Source organism: Anguilla rostrata, chromosome 6 (assembly GCF_018555375.3).
Source record: "Anguilla rostrata isolate EN2019 chromosome 6, ASM1855537v3, whole genome shotgun sequence".
In the NCBI taxonomy this organism is placed as follows: Eukaryota; Metazoa; Chordata; class Actinopteri; order Anguilliformes; family Anguillidae; genus Anguilla; species Anguilla rostrata.
In genome coordinates this window covers 52,926,523-52,949,544 of record NC_057938.1, presented here as the reverse complement: position 1 = coordinate 52,949,544, position 23,022 = coordinate 52,926,523, and the positions used below count along the sequence as shown (strand labels likewise).

Here is a 23,022-nt window from a genome sequence, read left to right as displayed (position 1 = left end):
ACCCCCCCCTTTCCCTTCCCTCCCCCACCAAAAAAAAAAAAAAAAAAAGTTCTCGTATCCAGGTCCCATCGGACTCTGGCTACATCATTATCAGGATTTACCGGATTTATCCGGATCTCTGGAACAGTGGAGCTGTGTCTCGTCCTGTGGGGGGGGGGGGGGCTGGCCACTCGCTGTCAGCCCGAATAACGGGAATCTCGTAGGAGAGAAGAGTCCCTCCCCGTTTTAAAAGCTGAGGGAAACATGGCTCGGAGCTGTGTGTGGGGATAATAAAGGCCACGGGCGGGTTTTACAGTAACCTCTCTGTCTAAACCCTGTGGTCTTTTAGCACGTTTGAGCGCAGCGAAGAGGAACACGTCAGGGCGAATAGTAAACGGGTCGAGTGTACCGTGACAGTGAACACCTTGTCCCCTCCCCTCCCTGCCCCCCGCCCCCTTATCCCGGACAAAGCACCTTTTAATGGCGGCCTCGATGGCGCACGCCCTTCACCATGACCCTCGACCCTGGCCTTGCTGCTGCACGTTAATTTCAGGTTTCACACACTGTCTGCTTCTTTACGGTCCTCACAAGTGGGGTGTGGGGCCCTTATTAGGGTATGGGACGCCCCCCCCTTCCCTTGCTATAATCAGAGGACCTCTTTCAGCACCTTGGTTTCCTCTTTAGGGGGGTGACCCCGGCTAACAGGAGAGAGGGCCCTGTGTCTTTCCCTCAGCAGAAAGGACTGATTGGGGGTGGGGGAGTGGGGTGGTGGGGGGTGTTTGGGGTTGGGGGATCCGTGGCCACTTGTCAGTGCTTAGCGCCATATGGCGGTTATGTCATGGGAGCGTTGTTAATGAAAACCAAAAGGTTTGATACGCCCAGAGACGGTGTGCCGGTCAGTGGGTCAGAGTCTAATCCGTCATGGCGGTTCTGCCACCGCTCTGCGCTGCCTGTGCGGTGTAACTGTATAGTGGTAATCCCGTCGCCGTGACGCCCATCTGTAGGTTCAGGAGTGTAGCACACGCTGCCACTTCCTGACCTGTGAGAAGGGCCACTGGTGCAGGCCAACTGCAGTTCCTTGAATGCCCATAGGAGGCGCTAGTGTGTCATAAGTTGGGGAGCACACCGGCAAGTGAAACTAATCGCCCCCGGGCAGGGCTGCGGCAAGCGGGGCACTGTCCCGTGGGACTCCCCGCCCTCATTCGAACCCGGCACAGTCGGGATTCAACTTATGGAAGGGCATCTAGAGTGTTTCATTTAAAAAAATAAATAAATATATATATATATATATATATATATATACTTTATATGTATTATTATTACAGTCTCCCAAGGCCTTTCTCTTGACCTTTGAGAAATATCACACAGTCAGGCCGCGAGATGTGATTATTTTTGGGGACACCTCTGGGTCTGGTCAGAGGAAACGGCTGTGACTGTGAAAAGATCAGAGGCCCTTGTCCAGACGCCCTGTAGTTTCTCAGTTATGAATGGGAGTCGTCCCGGAAACGGTCCAGAAATAATACATTTCCCAGCAGTGCTCCCCGTCGGGGGAGCGGTGTGAAACTTTGCTGGAGGATTGTGGGTAATTTACTAGAAAGTTATTAGCGGTTCGCCTTTGCGTGTTCGACACATGGGTCAGAATTTCGACTGATGTGGCATTGGCTTGTTGTCAAGTGATGGGACAGCAGGGTTAGGGTTAGTGTGTGATTTGTGTGTGATTTTTCCCTCAGTATGACATCCTGTTCCTTGTTCATCCTGTTATTCCTGTTTTTTTCTTTTGTCTTTTTCACCCCCCCGGCCCTTTCTGGTCTCCAGGCGTCTGAACACGCTTCTCCCACCGACCGCCATGAAGATCCGCCGGCTGCAGAAGGCCTTGTGCTGTAAGTGTCTGACTGTCTGTCTGTCAGTCTGTCTGTCAGACTGACTGACTGTCTGTCTGACTGACTGACTGTTTGCCTGCCTGCCTGTCTGTCTGACTGACTGACTGACTGACTGTCTGACACTCTGACTGTCAGACTGACTGACTGTCTGTCTGACTGACTGACTGACTGACTGTCTGTCTGACACTCTGACTGTCTGCCCTTCTGCCTGCCTGTCTGTTCCTCTGTCCGTCTGTCTGACTGTCTGTCCCGTCTGCTGCTGGCGGCTGTTTTTCTGTGCTGTTTAATGGCAGAATAAGCACATTTTTAGTAAGAAGCGCGGACTTTGATATTTGGATCGAAAGTGTTCGGCTGGACGGCAGCCAGGACGGGAGCGGCTCTGGAAGATCACGGGAGCGTTAGAGGGTGACTAATGGGAGTTCTTCTGCAGCAGGCGATGGCTGAGCAGGTGTTAATGTCGTCCCGAGGTCCGCTCCGGAGATGCCGGGTTTGCCGTCGCGTTTCCCCTAAGCTGCGAGCAGTCAGGCAGTGTGGGGGCTGGCCATGTGTTCGTTCGTTCGTTCGTTCGTTCGTTCGTTCGTTCGTTCATTTAACGCCTTCTGCATTTTGTGTTCAGTGCTCTGCTGTGTATTTTAGTCGAACCCGTGCTGAGATCCAGTATTGCTCTTTCATTTCCTCTGGAAATGACTTTAAGCCTCTGTGATTGCGGTTCTGAATCCCCGGGGCAAAGGTCAGCGTACGCTGTCTGGTCCAGAGGGAGCTAGCCAGCGTTGCTCGTCGTTTTCTCTCCGCCCCGTCTTACGGTTTTGTTATTCCCCGTTTTCGCTTGTCCGCAGGTGGACCGCGTTTCCCAGAAAGCATCTGAGCGCCGCTCCTATCGCACACCTAATTAGGACATACTTCTTCCGCCGGTGACTGCCTCGTAAATCAGCCTGACAGTCTCGAACCCGGCGTCCAGACTACGCTCGGTTCCGCGGGAAGGAATCGGACAGCTGTGGCAGTTTGACAATAGCGCTTCGATGCGTTGTTGCTCGTTGAACTGAAAGTGTTGATTATTCCGTGAACTATTAATTATTCTGCAATCTGCGAAGAGAGTGGAGATTTAGAAAAGAAAAGTGAAGCTTGGGGACCTTAAAATGAACTGGATCGCAGGTCAATCTGTACAGACTTGTCTGAAGCACAGGCGTGAAGACTATATACACGAGTAGCGATGCGTTCTCTTAAGAAATAAATCCATTATTCAGTTCGTGTTACCCTAAAGACACACAGATCATAATTCCATTTCGAATCGCTGTAATGGGCTTCTGAATGTTAGCTTTGCGTTGATTTTCCGCAGTGGAACAAAAGCTCCTGACCTTGTCATATATTTCTGCGTCTGAGAAATGGGCAAAGTTAGACTCTATTAACGGAAGGATTTAAATAGCAGGTTGAGAAGTATTGCCACTGTCCGTCTGTATCGAAGCTATCGTGAGTTTGGACGTGTTGAGTTTTTAAAAAACTTGATAAGTATAGGTTTGCAGCTTCTCTCTATCTGAAATGCTGTTTATGATGTCAGACGCACAGATCCGTTTTTTTCTTCTTCTCCGGTTTGATTATTCTGCCGCGGCGCGTAGCTAGCGATTAATCAGTGGCTGTGAGAGATTTCGGGGGGGGGGGGGGGGGGGGGCGGATTGATTGACCTGCTTCCCCGACCTCTGTTCTCCCAGCGGGGTCCAGTTGATTTCCCGAACGGCAGTTCCCACGGGGGGCTTTATTGCGGAGGGGACCGCGGCCCGGCCCCGCGCGCATTTCCGCACTGCCCGGCGTCCTCCGTGGGGGGGACGGGGGGGGGGAGGGGGACGGAGGTTTCGCTGCTGCTCCCGTTTTGAGTGGCAGCCCAGCGTTTGCCAAACAGAGCTAAAAAACCGAAGCGTTGGGGTCGGCGAGTGGTCGCCCACCGTTGCTCTTTCCCAAATGTTTTGTGGGTAATTAATTAAAAACCGCTAATCAGAATCAGGATGCCGCGGTGCGGTTGGCGGGTGGGTGTCAGACTGCGGCGGTTTAGAATAGATTTTAAATGGCTGTGCCTCTGACCTGGAGAGGTTGCCTGTTTGACTCCGGTGTCACGCAGGCCTGTGTTTAACCCCATTAGCTGTCCAAACTGTATAATTTACAGCACATTTAAGGGAAGAGAAAGAAAGCCCTGAGCGATGCATGTCACCGTGGAAGAATGCTCTGTCGAGCGTGTCAATGTAATGCGGTTATAATAGGTTAATAATGTAGTAATAACGGGTTATTAATGCGGTAATAACAGATTATCAGTGCAGTTATTAATGGGTTATTAATGGACAACGCAAGCATTCCTGTGCATTGTTTCCTGGTCTTTGAAAAAACACAACATGGCTAAAAAACAGATCATCTCTCCAATAAACTGGACAGGAGAGGGGCGTGGGGTTTTTTGAGGTGCTAGCTCCTGCCTAGATGGGGCTGGACACCCCCTGATTTTCTGGGACGGATGGTGGAGTTGTCCACCTGACCCGATTAGGGGGGAGCACGGTTTGTTTGAGATTTTATTTTAAATTTTTTTTGAAAGGCACTTTTTACCGTGTCTACAAATTTCTGTCGCCTGCACTTTTTCTGAAAGACTCCCCTGAATATTCAGCTCCATGCGCGTTCGATTTTTCGACATGGATTATCAGTGTGCGTACACGCTCGTGGGTCACATTCAGTCGTGCTTGTACAAATGGGGCTGAGCCGTGTTGTGCTGTGGCAATCAGAGTAGAGATGAAGAGCTTGGACTGGAAACCTCTGCCCCCCAGCAATGACATCACCCCCTGGACCCCTTTTTCAGTTAAGAACATTGTAATTGCATATTTATGATCTTACACCTTATCCCTTTGTAGATTTTTACGAATTCAAAGTCAGTGTTCTATAACTCCACTGCTTTCAGTCGACAGTAGTGTCTGTTACATCAGCATTAGAATGTTCAGTTAAGAACGTTCTAATCGCACATTTGTGATCTCACACCTTAAAGGGTTAATGGGTTTTTTTTAGCTGCTGTCCCTAACCGATACCTGCTGCTGCACAGAGGCACTACTTTACTGGCATGATTCTGACGTGTAGGATTTCCCTTCGGGCTGCATTACATTGCAAACCCAACGTCTAAGAGCAGTGGTTTTTCTCATTGTTTTATTTTCGTTTTCAGGCAATATAATGTAATGGATAACTTAGTGGATGCAGGTGCAAATCCTCAGTGGGGTACAGCCATTGCGCCCTTGAGCGAGGCAATTAACCCAAATCACTGCAATAAGTATCTGTATAAATTAAATAGCTGTATGAATAGATGGTCTGTAAGAAATGTTAGCTGTGTAAGTTTCTCTGGAAAAGACCATCTGCTAAGCTATTCCGTGAAGCTAACTAAAAATTAAACATAGCCAAAACATAAGCCAATGCCAACTTCAGACATTTTTTCTGCCTAATAAGGCTAGCTGAATATTATCTGTCAGCACTGAAATAGATATTGTGTATTTGATTGATTTGCTGTGTATTTTTGTTGGTATGCTAAAATGGATAATTATGGCTTTGATAGATGTCAGTGTGAACTGCATCACTCATATTATTAAAGGAGAGCAGACAGTCAGGTGGAGGGAAAGCACAGAGGGTGGCAGATGGAGAGACAGGATCACAGAAAGTGAGAGAATCGAACCCTTGTCCACACGGGGGTGGGGGGGATGACTCAACCCATGCACAAATCCCCCCCCCCTCCATTATATGGACCTGAGTCATCCCCCCATTATATGAACCTTCTGCGACGCCCCCACCGTCGAATCTGACCGTCTAGGCCTGGTCGCGTTACGAGCGTCTTGAATCCGAAACGCAGAAAAAAAGGTCTGACTCCCGTTGAAAGGGTTGCACGGCAACCGGTGATTATTGCCCGCAGGTGAACGTAATCAGCCGTCGCAGCGCGGGAAGCTCGCCAGCCGCTAGCAGCGCTCCAGGTGCGCCGCGGCGGCGGCGGCGGCCTAATTATCGTCTGTTTGTCGGCGAGCGAGACGCAAAAAAGAGTGAGAGATCACGCGCCCGACTCCTGAAGCAGCAGCTGCGGACGGCCACAGCTGCGGTAGCGTGTGTGCGGTAGCGTGTGTGCGGTGTGCGCGTCCTGTTCTCGTCTTGTCTTGGAAGTTAAAAGGCGCAAACCCCTTTTTCCTGTTGAAGGGTTAAGTCGGGGATTTGGTCTCGTTGTTGGGGGGGCGTTGGGGGGGTTCAGGAGTTTGACTGCTGGTGCTCCATAATGCAGAGAGCGAGTGGATTTCGCAGCGCGTCCACCCCCCCCCCCCCCGTATTCCCGCTCGACACACGTGGGGAAATAAAGGAGAATCGTTTCTACAGGCAGACAGACGTTGAGTAGTATGGGAGGAGGCAGGAGACGGATCCAGCCTCGGGGTGAAGAGTTTTTTTTTTTTTCGGATTGCCGTGCTGGAGCGATCTCTCCAAAGACCCCCCCGTCCCCTGCCTGAGACGGTGGCTGGTATTTACCTTTCTGTGCGATGGCAGAACGCCGCAGGGATGGAAGGCTCTGGTCCTGCTGCTGATGGGGGGGACCGGAGGTCCTCTTAAAGACTGGAGACTTAGCCCTCTGAGGACCACAGCTCCGCAGGTTTCCATGGAGAGCATGTTTGTAATTCCAGGTTCCTGCTGATGCATCTGCAGCGTGTAGCATCCGACCAGATTTCGGTTAATGAAAGGTGTCATAAAAAAAGAAAGAATTCCTGCAGGTATTCTGCGTCATTGATGACCATGTTCCTAAAAATATCTGGTTTGGTATATGACCAAGTTTGCAGATATCCATACTTGATATCCTGTATCTGTATCCTTGATGCAGATATATCCTGTATATGACCAGTTTCTTACACAGGGATAGGCAACGCTGGTCTTGTAGTGCCGGAGATGTTTCTGATTTGACCTCATGAGTTTGATGGACTGTTAAGTTTGAGTCTGATCATTCACAGTCTGAATGGTGCAATGCTAAGTACCTCCATCACATGATCACCTGTGTACATTAAACTTGGTAATCCATACAATTATGTAGATTTGGGTTTGGGTGGAACAAAAACCAGGAACAAGGAACTCTGTTACTCCAGGACCAGGGTCACCTACCCCGCTCTATAGACATCCTGTACCTCTCAGGACCATGTTCCTGCGGAGTACCTGTCCCCTGTATTATCGGGTTCCTGCCAATGCCTTATGTACTGTCAAACTTGGACCCGGCGGAATGACTGATTCCCTTGCAGAGCTGACGCAGTTTCTGGGTGATGTAGAACCGGGCTGGCTGGTGAAATATATTTCATCAGTTCCGTGGTGCGTTTTCAATTTTCTGAAAAGCCCATTTGTCGATAATGTTTGTACAGTCATGGGCCGCGTTCCCCGGCTGCTTTTTAATATTTTTTTCGGGGGTTTTAGGACATCTGGGGTAATAGAGCGGTGCCGGGACTGCGGCGGGACGGGGGATTATGGCCCATGAGTAAGCGTGAACTTTGAGTCATTTTTGTAAAATACGATGTAGATCGTTCCGTGCTTTTTTTATGTCCTGTTTTTTGAAATGATGGACCGGCTGTCGCTCCCGAGCTGCGATTACGTGCTGTGCGTGTTTTTTTTTTCCTTTTTTTTTTTTTTGAAAGATGGCGTCTGTGAAATCTCTGAAACCCGGCGGTTTCTGGAAAACGGGACGGTGTCATTATTTCCGCATTACCGTAATGAACAGTCACCGCGCGGGGGGGGGGGGGGGGGGGGGGCTAAATGTGTTCCATTTCACCGGGCCTTCTTAATATTCACCGCGCAGTTAGAGAGAGAGAGAGAATGAGAGAGAGAGAGAGAATTGAGAGAGACCGATTGAGAGTGAGACTGAGAGTGAGTCTGAGACTGACTGAGACTAAGAGTGGGACTGAGACAGACTGAGAGTGAGACTGACTGAGACTAAGAGTGGGACTGAGACAGACCGAGAGTGAGACTGACTGATAGTGAGACGGACTGAGTCTGAGACTGACTGAGACTAAGAGTGGGACTGAGACAGACTGAGACTAAGAGTGGGACTGAGACAGACTGAGAGTGAGACTGACTGAGACTAAGAGTGGGACTGAGACAGACTGATAGTGAGACGGACTGAGTCTGAGACTGACTGAGACTAAGAGCGGGACTGAGACAGACTGATAGTGAGACGGACTGAGACTGACTGAGACTAAGAGCGGGACTGAGACAGACTGAGAGTGAGACGGACTGAGACTGACTGAGACTAAGAGCGGGACTGAGACAGACTGAGAGTGAGACTGACTGTGACTAAGAGTGGGACTGAGACAGACTAAGAGTGAGACGGACTGAGTCTGAGACTAAGAGAGACTGAGACTGAGACAGACTGAGAGTGAGACTGACTGAGACTAAGAGTGGGACTGAGACTCAGAAAGAGATTTGAAGCTGTTGGTGTTCGTCTCTTGCAGTGGACCTGCTGGACCTGAACGTGGCCCAGAACACCTTCGAGCGGCACAAGCTGACGCAGAACGCCCAGCTGCTCAACGTGCCCGACGTCATCAACTGCCTGACCACCATCTACGACGGCCTGGAGCAGAACCACAAGGACCTGGTCAACGTGCCCCTCTGCGTGGACATGTGCCTCAACTGGCTGCTGAACGTCTACGACACGTACGCACCACGCCACGCCCCGCCTCCTCAGTCTTACCGCGATTTTCCGCTCACGTTGCCGCTGAGTTCTAGTCAGGAGAGCAGAATAACAGGCTGTAATCTCAATCCGCATGTCATCTTTAGTGTGTATTTGCTCTGCAAACTGCGGCCGTAACCAGGGAAAATTATTTAGCATAACGCGGTTTTTCAGATAATTGTTGCTGTTGAATAAAAGATGTGCAGGCGTCTGTGTGAGAGTGCAGGCTAAATGCCGGTACGGCGTATGGATGCGTATCGCAATTATTTGGAGTAATAGAATAGTGTTCATTCACACAGCTGAGGACCTTCGTGTCAGACGCAGCACAGGTTAATCACGCGTCTAACGCACACACAATAGCCCGTCGATGTTTGTTGTCAGGTCTCTTAATAGAAAGTGCATTTGTGTGAAGCGGCAGTGCTGTGGTTTCGGTGCTGAAGTGGTAGGTAGGCTATTTTGAGCACCGCAAACAGGGAAGGTGGTAAAAAGATTTTTTAAAAAAGAAGAAGAAAGAAATGGGTCTTGCGAAGCTCGTTCTCAGGATTATTTTTAACTGCTTAATTTAATTTGTTTTAATTAGTTTAAACTCAGGTGAAATCACCTGTGTTCTCGTACATTGTCTTCCAAGTCGTATCTGCATGAGAGTGCTACTATGCTGTATGCTGGGGGGGGTATGCATAACCGGCTGACCTGCCTGCTTTCTGCCCAGTCACGAAGATCCGGCGGTCGTAGATCGGTCCTCCCAGGGCACCTGGAGAATACAATGCAGTCCATAACCGACAAGCTGTGTCTGAGCTGTACCTGCAGTGTACCAACAGAGCTGTCTGAGCTTTACCCTGTATTGTACGCGACGTGTCTGTGTCTACCTGTGCTAGTCTGCTAGCCCAAGACCTGTGTCTGGGTTTACCTGTGGCTAGTCTGTTACCCGAGCAGAACCTGTGTCTGAGCTTCTACCCTGTGCTAGTCTGCTAGCCTAACAGAGCGTGTCTGAGCTTGAACCGTGCAGTCTGCAGCTAACAGAGCCTGTGTCTGAGTGTACCCTGTGCTAGTCTGCTACCTCAACAGAGCTGTGCTGGCTGTATCCTGTGTAGTCTGTTACCGAAGCAAAGCAGTGCCGACTTGTACCCTGCTAGTCTGCTAGCCCAACAGAACCTGTGTCTGAGCTTCTACCCTGTGCTAGTCTGTTACCCGAGCAGAACCTGTGTCTGAGCTTGTACCCTGTGCTAGTCTGCTAGCCTAACAGAACCTGTGTCTGAGCTTGTACCCTGTGCTAGTCTGTTACCCGAGCAGAACCTGTGTCTGAGCTTGTATCCTCAGACAGTTGAAAGAGAAGTCAGCCAATTTGTACATTTTCTTGTCAGACCCTTTTTAAGTGCCAGTCAGCGGCTTTCACGCCTGCCACCATCTTGTCGACGCGATTTTGAATCCCGATCTGTCTGTATCCGCACCCCAGAACCGACACCCGTTCCGCCCCCCCCCCCACCCCCCCCCTTTTTCAGAAGACATCAGACCCCCCTCCGGCGACGGTTGTTAAGAAGACGTGTTTGCGTTTCCCGCGCGACGAGCCCGATTCTGACAGAGCTCGCGTCATTAGCGCCGCGGGATCGCTAAGCAGCGGCGGTGATGAAGAGCGCGCGGCGGTGTTCTCTCTCTCCGACACGCGTTTCGGGAACTTCAGAGGCCCCCCCGTCTGAGCCTCGTCCGGCCTGCTGAGACGCCTCAGCCTACGAGTCTTACGGTCGCCCACGTAACGAACCTCGCTTGAACTTAGGACTATAAATAACGACGCGTACTACAGGGTGCTGTGGGGCTCGCGCAACCGTCAAAGGTGTCCCCGGACGGCAGGGAAACAGCTGTTTGTTCCCTCCCTCTCCCCCCCCCCCCCCCGGCTCGGCGCATAAATCCTCTTTTCGCGGCTCCTCTGACGGGCGCAGACCTCGTTCCTCTCACGCGGGCGGTGGGGGGGGGGGAGATTTATGAGGCCCGGGGCTCGGTTAACGGGCCACTAATTTTAAGATTACAGCCGGGGCCCAGGACCGGGCCCTGCTCACCCAATCAGGGGGTCAGACAGGAATTAATTTCTCCTGCACTGCTGGGGTCACTCGTGTTCAGGGCCTGCCACTCACCCCACCCCGCACCCCCCCCCTCTTTTTGGGCCAGACGGTCACACTCACGCATTGGGGTCAGGGGGTCTTCATGATGCCTGGTTCATAAAGGGCGAAGTTTTTCTGATACCTCAGCACCATTTTAAAGTGTCCAGCCTGTCTTTTGATGTATTTCGAAATGTGGATTTAAATTGCTTTGATCTACTGCCAGTTCTTAAGTTGGGGCAGATGCACTGTGCTTATGCGGACTGTCAGATATTATGAAGGCTTGAATTCACTATGCTATTTAATCTTATAAAATGTAATATGATATATATTACATAATAAATAACTAATAATGAAAGTGAGATATTTATATTTGAGATATTGCCACCGCGACCCTGATCCGGACTAAGCGGTTAGAGACCGGATGGATGGATGGATGGGATATTTATTTGGGGTGGAAGTGGCCTTTCGTTTTCGTGAGCGGGGGCGAGAGTAAGGTGGAGGTGGCCTGATGAGTAATTAAACGGTCGGCTGCGTCGCCCCGGGAGACGGATGGACCTCGGTGCCGTTGCCGCCGGCGATGCGTTATTCCCGCGGATCAAAGGCTCCCTGCCCACACGCCGCTATAAATAACCGCGTTGCCGTGGCGCGAGGGGGCGGGGCCAACCGGGGGGGGGGACTGGAGACCGGCTTCCTGCCGCTCGTCGCCTGCGTTCTGTTACTGCTGACGTGAAGCGTGTGGCTGGGCTGGACGGGAGGAAATGAGCATTTGAGCGTGTGCGTGTGTGTGTGTGTGCGTGTGCATGCCGTGTGCATCTGCGTGTGTGTGTGTGTGTGAGTTTTTGAGTGTGTGTTTGTGTATTTGGACGTGCGTTTCAATGGATAGTGTGTATATAGCTGTATATGAGGTGTAGGGGAGAGTGTGTGGACGTTTGGTTGGGATGTGTGTGTGTGTGTGAGAGAGAGAGTGTGTGACTGTTTGGTCAGAATGACTGCATAACGCAGGTGTAACGGATCCGTCCCCAGCTGGTTTGTGAAGCCCCGCCTCCCTGTCCTCCCGCAGATCTGTTCCGGCAGGTAGCGGGCCCGGGGGACACCTGCGACCAGCGGCAGCTGGGGCTGCTCCTGCACGACGCCATCCAGATCCCGCGCCAGCTCGGCGAGGTGGCGGCCTTCGGAGGGAGCAACATCGAGCCCAGCGTCCGCAGCTGCTTCCAGCACGTACGTACACTACAGCGCCCCCTGCTGGTGCAACATCGAGCCCAGCGTTCACAGCTGCTTCCAGCACGTACGTACACTACAGCGCCCCCTGCTGGTGCAGCATGGAGTCCAGCGTCCACAGCTGCTTCCAGCACGCACGTACAGTGCAACGCCCCCTGCTGGTGGCCCAAAGGCGCGGCTCTGACGAGGAGCGCTCCTCCAAGGGTTCACCAAGGGTCAGTCTGAGGGCTCCTTAAACAGAAAAGATCTTCCTGACAAAAGGCGAGCCTCGTCTTCTGTTCTTACACAGAAGACTTCAGGACCAATCTCTGGCTGAGTTTGGTTTTAATCTTGACGGCTCCCTGGTCCCTGAAATCGCAGTTATGAACCTTTTTTTCCCGTTCGCTTGCTCTGCCTTCAAGTCGTCATGGCGACGGTGACCCTTGACCCCTCCCCGTTTGAGAGATTGTCCGTGTTTGTCGGTTAAAGCTGGAGGAATTCCACCTGTACTAAACCCGTGGGCTTAGAGCTCCGATCCAGGGTGAAATGCTGATTTTCTCCAGGATAAAAAAAAATGAGAATAAAGAACGGTGGAAAAAAATCCCAGAGAGATTTTACAAATTGAATGTGAAGTCCGTCAGAGTCAGAACAGGGACGCCGTTACAGCCTATACCCTAGGGATGACTGATGTACTGTATGATTTAATAATTAGCTGAATGTATAATGCAGTCAAACAAAAGGGGTGGTACGAACCATGTGAGCGTTTCTCCTGATATGCAAATCGCGTTCAAATCTCAGAGCTCAAACACCCACTCACACCCCCCTACCCCCTCCACCCCCGCCTCCCGCCCCCCCTCACAGCGCTTCACTTGTTTCATCAGCTATAAATTCCGCCCGGAATTAAATTCGGATGCAATAAATTCCGGCAATTTTCTCTCGCCGCCCGAGAAAGAAATATGCTCCCTGTTCGAAGTGCGGCCCGAGGTGACGTTCGGAACGGGCGAAAAGTTCAAAAGGACGCGCGTTAGACCTCTCCGCCCGGTCACTGACTGCGCCCATCTCGCGCCCCCCCGGAACTCGTTCCCACGTCTGTCCCTGCGACTCGCGGATGACGCGTAGAGGAGAAAGGGGCGTGGCGTCTGGCGTGCGCCCGATCTGTAAGAGGGGTGACAGCTCTGTGATGGCGGCGACACAGGCGGATGAAAACGTTGCTTCGTGACCTCGAGGGTGGGGGGAGGGGTGGGGGGCTGCCGAGATAAAAGTGTGTCTCACACGGGGGGGGGGGGGGGGAGGGGGGCATCGCACTCCTCAGGACATTTCGGATCTGACGGCGGGGGGCGGAGGGGGGGTAATGTAATCGCTCTCTCTCCGCGTGTCGGAGGCCATCTTCACCGACCCCCGTTTATCTCGTCTTACCCCCCCCCCCCATTGGCGTGAGGTGAGACGGGGCCGCCAAAAAAAAAACCCCCCAAAAAAAGTTCCCCACCGTACGATATCCTCCTGCCGTTAAAATTTAGTGCGGCAGTTAAACTCCATCCCATAATTCAGCATATGTTAGGCTCGGTTTGAGACGCAGGCGGATTTAATACAGTGTCACGCTCAAGGTCTTTGGTCATTAAGCGGGTCCTGGGCTCGGGAACTGTGGGGGGCGGGGGGGGGGGTGGGGGTTGTGCCAGGGGCAGATAAAGAACGACATCGTTTTCTGGTGACAGGTTTTATTTTATTTTATTTTTATTTTTTTGGCCAAGATTAACGGATTTGACCGTGCACCCCTCTGTCCCCCCCCCCTGGCCCCGCCCCCCCCTTGTCTCCAGGTGACCAATAAGGTGGAGCTGCAGCCGCGGCAGTTTGTGGACTGGATGCATCTGGAGCCGCAGTCCATGGTGTGGCTGCCAGTCCTCCACCGCGTCGCCGCCGCCGAGACCGCCAAGCACCAGGCCAAGTGCACCATCTGCAAGGAGTGTCCCATAGTGGGCTTCAGGTACGGCACTAACACACACTATACACTATACACTATACACATACACTATACACATACACACAGCCAAGCACCAGGCCAAGTGCACCATCTGCAAGGAGTGTCCCATAGTGGGCTTCAGGTACACTACTCACACACACTATACACTATACACACACACACACACAGCCAAGCACCAGGCCAAGTGCACCATCTGCAAGGAGTGTCCCATAGTGGGCTTCAGGTACGGCACTAACACACACTATACACTATACACACACACACACACAGCCAAGCACAAGGCCAAGTGCACCATCTGCAAGGAGTGTCCCATAGTGGGCTTCAGGTACACTACTCACACACACTATACATAACACGCACACACAGCCAAGCACAAGGCCAAGTGCACCATCTGCAAGGAGTGTCCCATAGTGGGCTTCAGGTATGGCACTCACACACACTATACACACACACACGCACACACACGCACACACACACACACACACACACTATACACTATACACACGCACACACAGCCAAGCACCAGGCCAAGTGCACCATCTGCAAGGAGTGTCCCATAGTGGGCTTCAGGTACACTACTCACACACACACACACACTATACACTATACACACACACACTATACACACACACACGCACACTATACATTATACACACACACCGCGCACACACACACGCACACACTCACACACCGCACACACACCGCACACACACACTACTCACACACACTATACACACACACACACCCTGCGCACACACACCGCACACACACACACACACTGCACACACTCACATCCACACACACCCCGCACACACACACACACACACACACGCACACTCACACACACACCACACACACACACACACGCGCGCCTCAGCAGGATGCCATTTGCGCTGTGATCTCTGTGTGTACCCGGGGCACTGACACGCCCACGCCTGGCCCCCTCCTGGGGCCGGGGAGAAGGCCACGCCTCCAAAGGCCAGTCATTCATCTAAATGTCAGCAGCCAGCCGATGCAGTCCTGCGTAAGTGGCCTTTGGGTGGGGGTGGGGGGGCACATGCGTGGGGTTTCAGACGGGGGGGGGGCCATTCCGGCTCTTCACTGTGATGAGTGAGTCCGTCAGCACTCACATCCCCCCCAGGTGTGTCTGTGTGAACTAACGATGTTCCTTATGACAGGCGAGTGAAACAAAATGGCTGATTTTGTTAACACATTTCCTCTCTCTCTCTGTCTCTGATACAATGCATTTGTTCAGGAGCGTCCTCTTTATTTCTGGGTGGGTGGGTAGGGGAGGTGGGGGGGGTCGGGTGGTTGTTGGGTGGTGGGGGGGGAGGGAGATAAATTCCGGTCGACGTTTTGACAAAACGGAAACCTTTGGCAGCGTGTCAGTGATGGATTGCCGGGCTGGAGATGAAGAGTGTGGCGTAGCGGCGAGCTTCGCGGGCTGCGCGCTTTATATGGCCGACACCGCCATTACACGGAGACACTAATGCGCACGTTCCCGCTCCTCGCCGAGCGTTTTTTAAAATCGGGGGGCCCTCATCCGTCGTCCCAGAGAGCATTTTAACTCAAATCGCTGTTCATACCTGGGAAAATGGAGAGGTGGCTCACCTGTGTAATCACCTACTCTAGCTGGTCAGTATAAGTGATGAGTAACTACAAATCCCAGCAGCCCCCTGATGGCTCTCTGGAACCCCGCTTTAATCCTTTAAGATGTGAGGTCATAAATGTGTGATTAGAATGTTCGTAACTGTACATTCTAATGCTGATGTAACAGTCGCTGCTGGTGACTGAAAGCAATGGAGTTCTAGAACACTGACTTTTGAATTTAGGAAAAAAACATTTTACTCTTTAAAGGGCTAAAGGGTGAATAAATATGCACCCAGTGTCCATCGCTATCATTAAGACCTCATAAGGGGGCACTGGTGTAGCATATCCAGCTAACGCACCAGCTCTCCCTACATTAATGAGAATTACTGGAAGCTTGTTTTCTAGTCTCTCATTAACCTTCTTCTCATGTCTCTTGTCTCTAAAGCAATAGCCTAAATTATGTTAAAGAAAACGGTTACAACACCAGGATCTATTGTCCCGCCTAGCTGTAAAAAACTTTGGTGATTAAAAAATGATATTTCCCATGATAGGGATGTTAGGAGTGAATAGTCAGTGAGGAAGCCTTCAGTGACAAGTTATAGAGATGCAGAAATGTAATGTCAGTACTGTTTTTGGGGCGTGACTCTGTTATGTAGGGGTGCCTGAACACCCCCCCCCCGCACTTCTTTATCACATCTCCTGTTCTGCACTGCCACACACCACCCACCACCACCCACCCCCCCTGCAGAAACCCTGCCCATCCTCTGCTCCTCAGACTGCAATATTGATCCTCTTTGTTTCCGGATTTCCTTTTGGGAACATTTAATACTGTTATGGCTGTGGCTGTGTAAAGATGGGTTAGCCATGCAGCGGCATTTGCTTTTTGTTTACAATGCTAATTGTGAAGTTTGTTTTGGCTGGCTTTACTCGTATTAATTATAGATGAGTCTTAAGTGCCTTTGAACTTCTTTGTATTCCTGAGAGTAGCCCTGATGCTTCAGAAGTTTGCTCTGGATAAGAGCGTCTACTCTGGGAATGTGATGTAATGCGCTGTGATGTCACGCTGTGTATTGTGTGAAGGTGTTAGCGGTGGTGCAGGTCACGCAGGTGTGGACGGTGAACACCTGTACCCCTGTCTCCGCAGGTACCGCAGTCTGAAGCACTTCAACTACGACGTCTGCCAGAGCTGCTTCTTCTCCGGACGCACCGCCAAGGGCCACAAGCTCAACTACCCCATGGTGGAGTACTGCACCCCTGTGAGTGGTCCAAAACTGCCCCCCCCCCCCCCCCGCCGCCTACACCTGTACCTACCCATCTACCCCTTCACACCTAAAACTGCCCTCTCACCTACACCTGCCCGCCTCCTCCCTCCCCGTGTGTAACCGTAGCCAATCACGTGCCGTCTCCAGGAGCCCCTGGCCACAATCTCCACTGCCACGGTTCTGATTGGACACAGAAAGTGGGAGGCACCAATGCACCAGGAGGCAGTGCCAGAGTGAGACACAGGAGCCTGTTTTGCCAAATTAAAAGCCACTACTAATTAACTAATTAAAATAAGACCAGTGTACCCAGAGGGAACTGGTAAAAACAAAACCATAGTGCCTGCGCATAATGCCCACTGAGAGCTGAGTATAATTGGCGACAGAATTTGACACTCTTTAAAGCAAACTAAAAAACTACTCATTTTGTTTTTCTACAAAAAAATGGTGGAAAATTTCCAGTATTACCTAAACGTGCTGAAAGTGGAACTCAGAAAACCTTTTAACAAATATAGCGAAGTGCCCTGGTAAACTGCATTTCATTTTGTTCATTGTGTTTTAATTGTGCGGTTACCGTGGTAACCGATGATAACAAGACGTGGCGAATGTTACCGGGGGTAACTGCGACGTTGGGTAGGACTGTCCTGGACTGTCTGTCTGTCCGTCCGTCCCCCTCTCCCTTTCCACTGTGACCACCGCTGCGACCCCTGCTGGTCTCCATCGCAGTTTGATTGGTGACAGTGTTGGGTTCGTTTTCCTTTCATTCCGGGTGGTGCAGGAGTGTAGATTTATGAAAACCCAGCGCGGTGTCTTTTGGGACGCTGGGACTGCGAGTGTTACGCGGAAATGAGGTTCACCTCCGGTGACCTGAAAGTGTTGTTGCTGATTACCCGCGCTGTTTTTGTTTTTGAAAAATGGGCCATTATTTTAGGACGGGAACCAAACCCGCGGTGGAGAAAGAACACAAGGAAATAACGAGCGACTGTAATTACATTAGCTACAAAACGGGGACATTTCAATCTTGTCAGGAAATAACACTTATTTCTGATGCCTTTGTTGTTTGGTTTCGAGTCCTAGGATACTTTTGCTGCAAATAACTGTAATTTCCATTTAATTCTCTAATCAATTCCCACCCCGGATTCACACCCACGTTTTGTCACGGCGCACACTGGCAAAAACATCCTTGTTTTTTTCGGGGTGTTTCATTGTCTTAATGGCTCCAGCCTCTTCACAAATCCAACTCCTCATTAAGACGAGCACTCTCAGCTTCAGAGTGGGGTTCAATTCAGTTAAACTTTATTTTGAATAGTGCTATATATTTACGGAGAGAAGCTGTAGCAAAGACGCTTAACAGCAGAAAGTGGGAGAAAAATTGGGCAGAAACCAGGACCCGAACCCCCAAAAATCAAGTAAGATTTTTAAAAAAGGAGGGGTTCTGCATCTGGAAGTATGTCAGGGAGATCAAGAGACCCTTGGGTCCATTTAACCGTATGCCTAGCCTGCGTCAACCGCGGGGGGCCGCATCCACCAGGGGGCGCTGTCCAGAATCCGCCCTGTTGGCCTCGCGCCCTTGGACGACCCCGGGTCCCCCTTGGCGGGTACTGCGGCTTTTCTCCTTCCTCTGATATTCCACAAATCATCCCGCTAAGGAGCACCGGAGAACTTATAATGGCGTTCCCAATTTGGCGAGGCCGTTTTCGAAAGGCGAATATAATTATTTTTCGTCCTGCTGGCCTGTGCTAGCCGCGAGCGGCGAAGGCGCTAGCAAACGCGTCTGTTATTAATGCGCTAGCCCCCCGGGAGTCGCCTGAAGGAGCTCGCAGCGGGAGGCTGCAGCGCAAGAACGGACTAAGCAATAACTCTATGCACCGAAGGACTGAAGGGAGCGTCATTAAACTCACGTCTTTTAACACTGCTGTGAATACACTCTGGCGATGGTGTATCGCTCCCTTAATTGCCAGCTGCGGAATTGCCAGAAGCCCCCTAACCCCTCCCACCCCACCCCCACCCCCTGCCCGCACCGATGTGCTGGGTAATCGCAGCAGTGTAGCATAATGGCTAAGGAGTCAGTCTTGTAACCTAAAGGTCGCAGGTTCGATTCCCTGGTTAGGACATTGCTGTTGTACCCTTGAGCCAGGTACTTAACCTGCGTTGCTCCAGTATGTATCCAGCTGTATAAATGGATACAATGCAAGTCGCTCTGGATAAGAGCGTCCGCTAAATGCTTGTAATGTAATCCGTGGCGAAATTTTAAAAGCGATTTTTTTTATCCTCGGCCCGAGCCAGAGAGCGCAAGTTTTTTTTCCGTTAAACGCCGTTAATCTGCTGTTCCCGCCTTTTTTCAGACGACCTCTGGGGAGGACATGCGGGACTTCACCAAGGTGCTGAAGAACAAGTTCCGCTCCAAGAAGTACTTCGCCAAGCACCCGCGGCTGGGCTACCTGCCGGTCCAGACGGTCCTGGAGGGCGACAACATGGAGACGTAAGTTTGCCCGAAAACGGCGGTCCGCACCCCCGCCTCTTCCACCTCGTCGTGCTAACGTCAGAACGCTGAGGCTCGGCGTTCCATCCTTCGCCGCCGCCGCCGCCGGTAGCCCCCCCCCCCCTCGCTATAGGCGCTAGATTTATGGCTCCCATTAAAATAAACATAAATTGCCGTAATGGTTTTTAAGTGGAATCTCATTATGCAGATCCCCGCCTGCTTGTGCCGCAGCCCTTTTGAAGGAGAGTTATTTCTCCTCCCGTTCTCTCCCTCTCTCTCTCTCTCTCCACGGTTCGAGCACTTCTCAGATTTGACATTATAAACAAGCCATAAATTACAACCCCCCCCCCCCACACACACCCCCCCCCCACCCACACACCCACCAGCCCCAAAAGGGTTCCCTCAGCTCCTGTCCAGAAGCTATCTTTCATCGCACTGACGGCTCACGCTGTTCAGCCTTTATTTTCCCAATCTGCCGTTTCTGGGGGTCGTTTTTCATCTTAGTAGTAAGTAAATGTCGTTTTTTTTTTCTGTTTTTTTTCTGTGAATAATAAGTGGACGCATTTTAAGGGGCGGGGCTTGCAAACCTTTTGAATTGACCGCAGCAAAGAGCAACGGGGAAAAACGGATCTCAATTAATCCCCTCCCTGTAATTAAAGTCCAATTAACACATATGTTTAATTAAAAACGACTATGAATTAATTATGAGCTCCAAAAAGCCGTATCATTTTAGGCAGATCTGTTCTCCTCTCCTATGCGATTACTAATTGATAAGGAATAATGTAACGGGATCAATTTTGTACAATTACGAGATAAATTTTATACAATTAGCAGCTGTGCTAAAGTAAGCCCCACCATTAGTTGTAGGCAGTAAGGGAAGTGACAGCAATGGCGTCCCTGTGCACGACAGTGGTTTTGGCTCTCAGGGTTACCTGACCAATCGGGCATCAGGAATCTCACCATTTGGGATAAAGGATGCCCAGGCAAACCCCATTTTGTTGTTGTTTTGCATGAATTAGGTCACATGAGCTCCAGGTTCCCAGTGCTCGGAGGAATGTGGTGTAATTTTTATCATGCAGGTCTTGCATTATGCAAAGCATTCTCCTGAAAATAACTGCTTGCTTTGTGTATACGAAAAAAATGGTTGTAGACATCATTTTTGGTTTTTTTCCTCGTTGAACATTCTTGGTGCTCTGTCAGCCATGGGTCTGAAGGAGTCCAGAAGCTAAACTAAGTCTAAATCTAAGGATTTCAAGGTTTTTTAAAGCACGACTTTTGTTTTCCGCACCCGATGTTCAGGCGTTGCGTGAGACGATTAATTTGCACGCTCGACGAGCTCGGAAAAATAACGGAACAGCCCCTTAATATCGCACGATGAGCGGGACAGATCGGAGTCGTGTTCCATTACGTCGGCTTCCTCCTTCAGTTAACGGCCTAATTGCCGAGATCGGTGCTCGATTAGGTTTCCCGCTCTCTCGCCTTGTTTTGCGAAGGCGGATGCTGTTGCCCTCGTCCGGGTTCCACACACACAGAGAGAGAAAGAGCGTCTGATAGCTTTCGCGTAGCCCCGCGAGCGTTAAAATGCTCAGCCGTTACCTCCCCCCCCCCCCCCCCACCCGTCGGCCCCCAGAGCGGTTTATGGAACCTTTAAGACGACAGGCGGAGACGTGGGAGGTGCCGTTAAACGCGTCGCCGGGCAGATGGAGTGTTTAGCCCGCCTGGCTGCTACATCGCAAAGCTAATGAGTTCTTCCTTTAAGCATATGGTGCTCTCTGCATATAGCGAGCGCCTCAATCACCACCCCCCCCCAACACCCCAACACCCCACCCTCCTCCTCCCCCCAGACGGAGGTAAAGCTGTGTCGACTATAGACTGCGGCCCACCCCCTCAGTGGGGGAGTCTGAAGAAGCAAGGACGTGATGTCTTAAGATGCCACGTATTTTATTTTATTATTGATTTTGTGGTTGTGGTTGTTGTTCTCGCGTCATATAAAACTTTAAGGACATATGTAATGAAGCGAGTCAGATAGTGTCTGGCTGGCTGGCTGCTGTATTTTTGTCAGGTTTTCAGGCAGAATGTTCTTTGCCCTTAAAAACTCTCTTTTTTTTTTGTTGAGAAGTTGCTGGAGTTTCATTCACACGAGCACTTCTGGTTTCTCTGCGTTTCTCTCTCTCCCTCTTCCTCTCCCCTCTCTCTCTCCATCTCCCTCCCATTCTGTCTCTCTCTTCCCCTGTCTCTCTCATTCTCTCACACTTTCTTTCTCTCTCTCTCATTCTCCCATTCTGTCTCACTCTTACTCTCTTTCTCCCTCTTCCCTTCTCTCTTTCTCTTCCCCCCCCACCCTCTGTCTCTCTCTCTCGAGACCGGAATGGGCTTGTTGTTGTTGTTAGAGGAGTCACGGGAGATGACAGATGGAATAAGTCATGTTCGTCCTATTTCCCCCGATATCAGGGGGCTTCTGTTCTTGTTTTCGGTTTGACCGTAACGCGAGATAACAAACTTGTCTGCAGTAAGGCCTCCAGCCTAGGGCTGCTGTCAGTTAGAAATTTATTTATTTATTTATCTATTTATTTATATATATATATATATATTATGTTACGGGACGGACAGCTGTCTGTGCACCTATCCAAATTCTTGACAGAACTGAAATAAATCTGACTGGAATGTGAGTAGATTTATAGAGTTACACCAGTCAAAAAAAAAAACTGCTTTCTGTTTACTTTCAACATATGTTAAATATATTAGCTGAGCTGTCTCCATGGCCTCGCGATGTTGATATAGGTTGCATTAAGTCTTAATAAAAACCTGTTAATTATTCCCGTAACCTGGATGTTCATGCGAGGTTTATCCTGATGGATGCAAAGAAGCCGCTGACACCAGCAGGGCTGTTTGCGCTGTCTGTGTACAGCAGCATTTTTCAGAATAAATACCCTCTGCTCTTCTTCCTTTGACCTATTTGTTTGTCTTTTTTTCTTTCTTTCTTTTTTTTACAAGAATGCAAGTACTTTTTGAGGTTACCCAGAAAAAAAAAATTAAATAACTCCCCGTAAACATTGAATGCGGATTTAATATTGTGCTGCACTCTTGTTTAAAAAAAAAAAAAAAAAAAGTTGTGTAACAGCTGAAGTGTTGTTTCCCAGTGGGCTAACGCGGGCACAGGACTCCTAAATAGATCGGTTGTTCACTCTCCCGAATTATCTGATGAAATCGAAATCATCCGCGGAGACGCGGAACATCGTTCCAGCAGAGTGCGCGTGCTGTTCGTTGCATACCAATGACGAGGGCGGCCGTGTTCCTACCGTCGCGCTCGTCCGAAACAAGAAATCGTCTTATCCTAATCTCCAAAACAATTATCTTTAACATCTCGATGTTTTCCTTTTCAAAAAAAGAGAGAAGGCGCTCGTGCTTTCAAGCCTATGTTTAGACTCATTAAAATTCGGAAGCATATTAACGGACTTTCATCCTTCCTTGCACGGTAAAAAATAGAGTCATTTTGATAAGATATGAGAAAATAAATGGAATTATAGGCCACGGAACGGATTCTGACCGTGATCATTTTGGAACGATGGCAAATGCCATTTCTTATGCATCTAAGAATAGCTACGAGTTTTCATCAACAACCGTTCCCGGGAAATTAAATCGCATTAGCCGATGCCGAATCTAAGCACGGTCCATATTCTGACGAGAGTCAGACAGTTCGAGAAAAACAAATGATTTTTTGGGGAGGGAGAGTTCTCAGAATACCGTTGGCGTCCTTATGCAGATTGTGCTGCTTCCGTCGATATGAGGCTAGCCGCCGATAACCGGTGTTTGTTTGGGAGTCCTGTGCATCGTTGTAAACCCTTCCTGTTGGCCACACCTGATTACCTGGCAGAT

At 50.4% G+C, this 23,022-nt stretch overlaps 1 protein-coding gene across 1 annotated transcript in view; it reads left to right on the top strand.

The window, feature by feature from the left end:
- utrn (utrophin) overlaps window positions 1-23,022 on the top strand; it is a 195,696-nt gene that overhangs the window by 149,336 nt on the left and 23,338 nt on the right. The window contains exons 62-67 of the mRNA XM_064341251.1: window positions 1,795-1,859; window positions 8,330-8,681; window positions 11,651-11,858; window positions 13,652-13,818; window positions 16,550-16,661; window positions 19,010-19,146. Coding sequence (XP_064197321.1) covers window positions 1,795-1,859; window positions 8,330-8,681; window positions 11,651-11,858; window positions 13,652-13,818; window positions 16,550-16,661; window positions 19,010-19,146 — 1,041 coding nt within the window. The remainder of the gene's footprint in view (window positions 1-1,794; window positions 1,860-8,329; window positions 8,682-11,650; window positions 11,859-13,651; window positions 13,819-16,549; window positions 16,662-19,009; window positions 19,147-23,022) is intronic.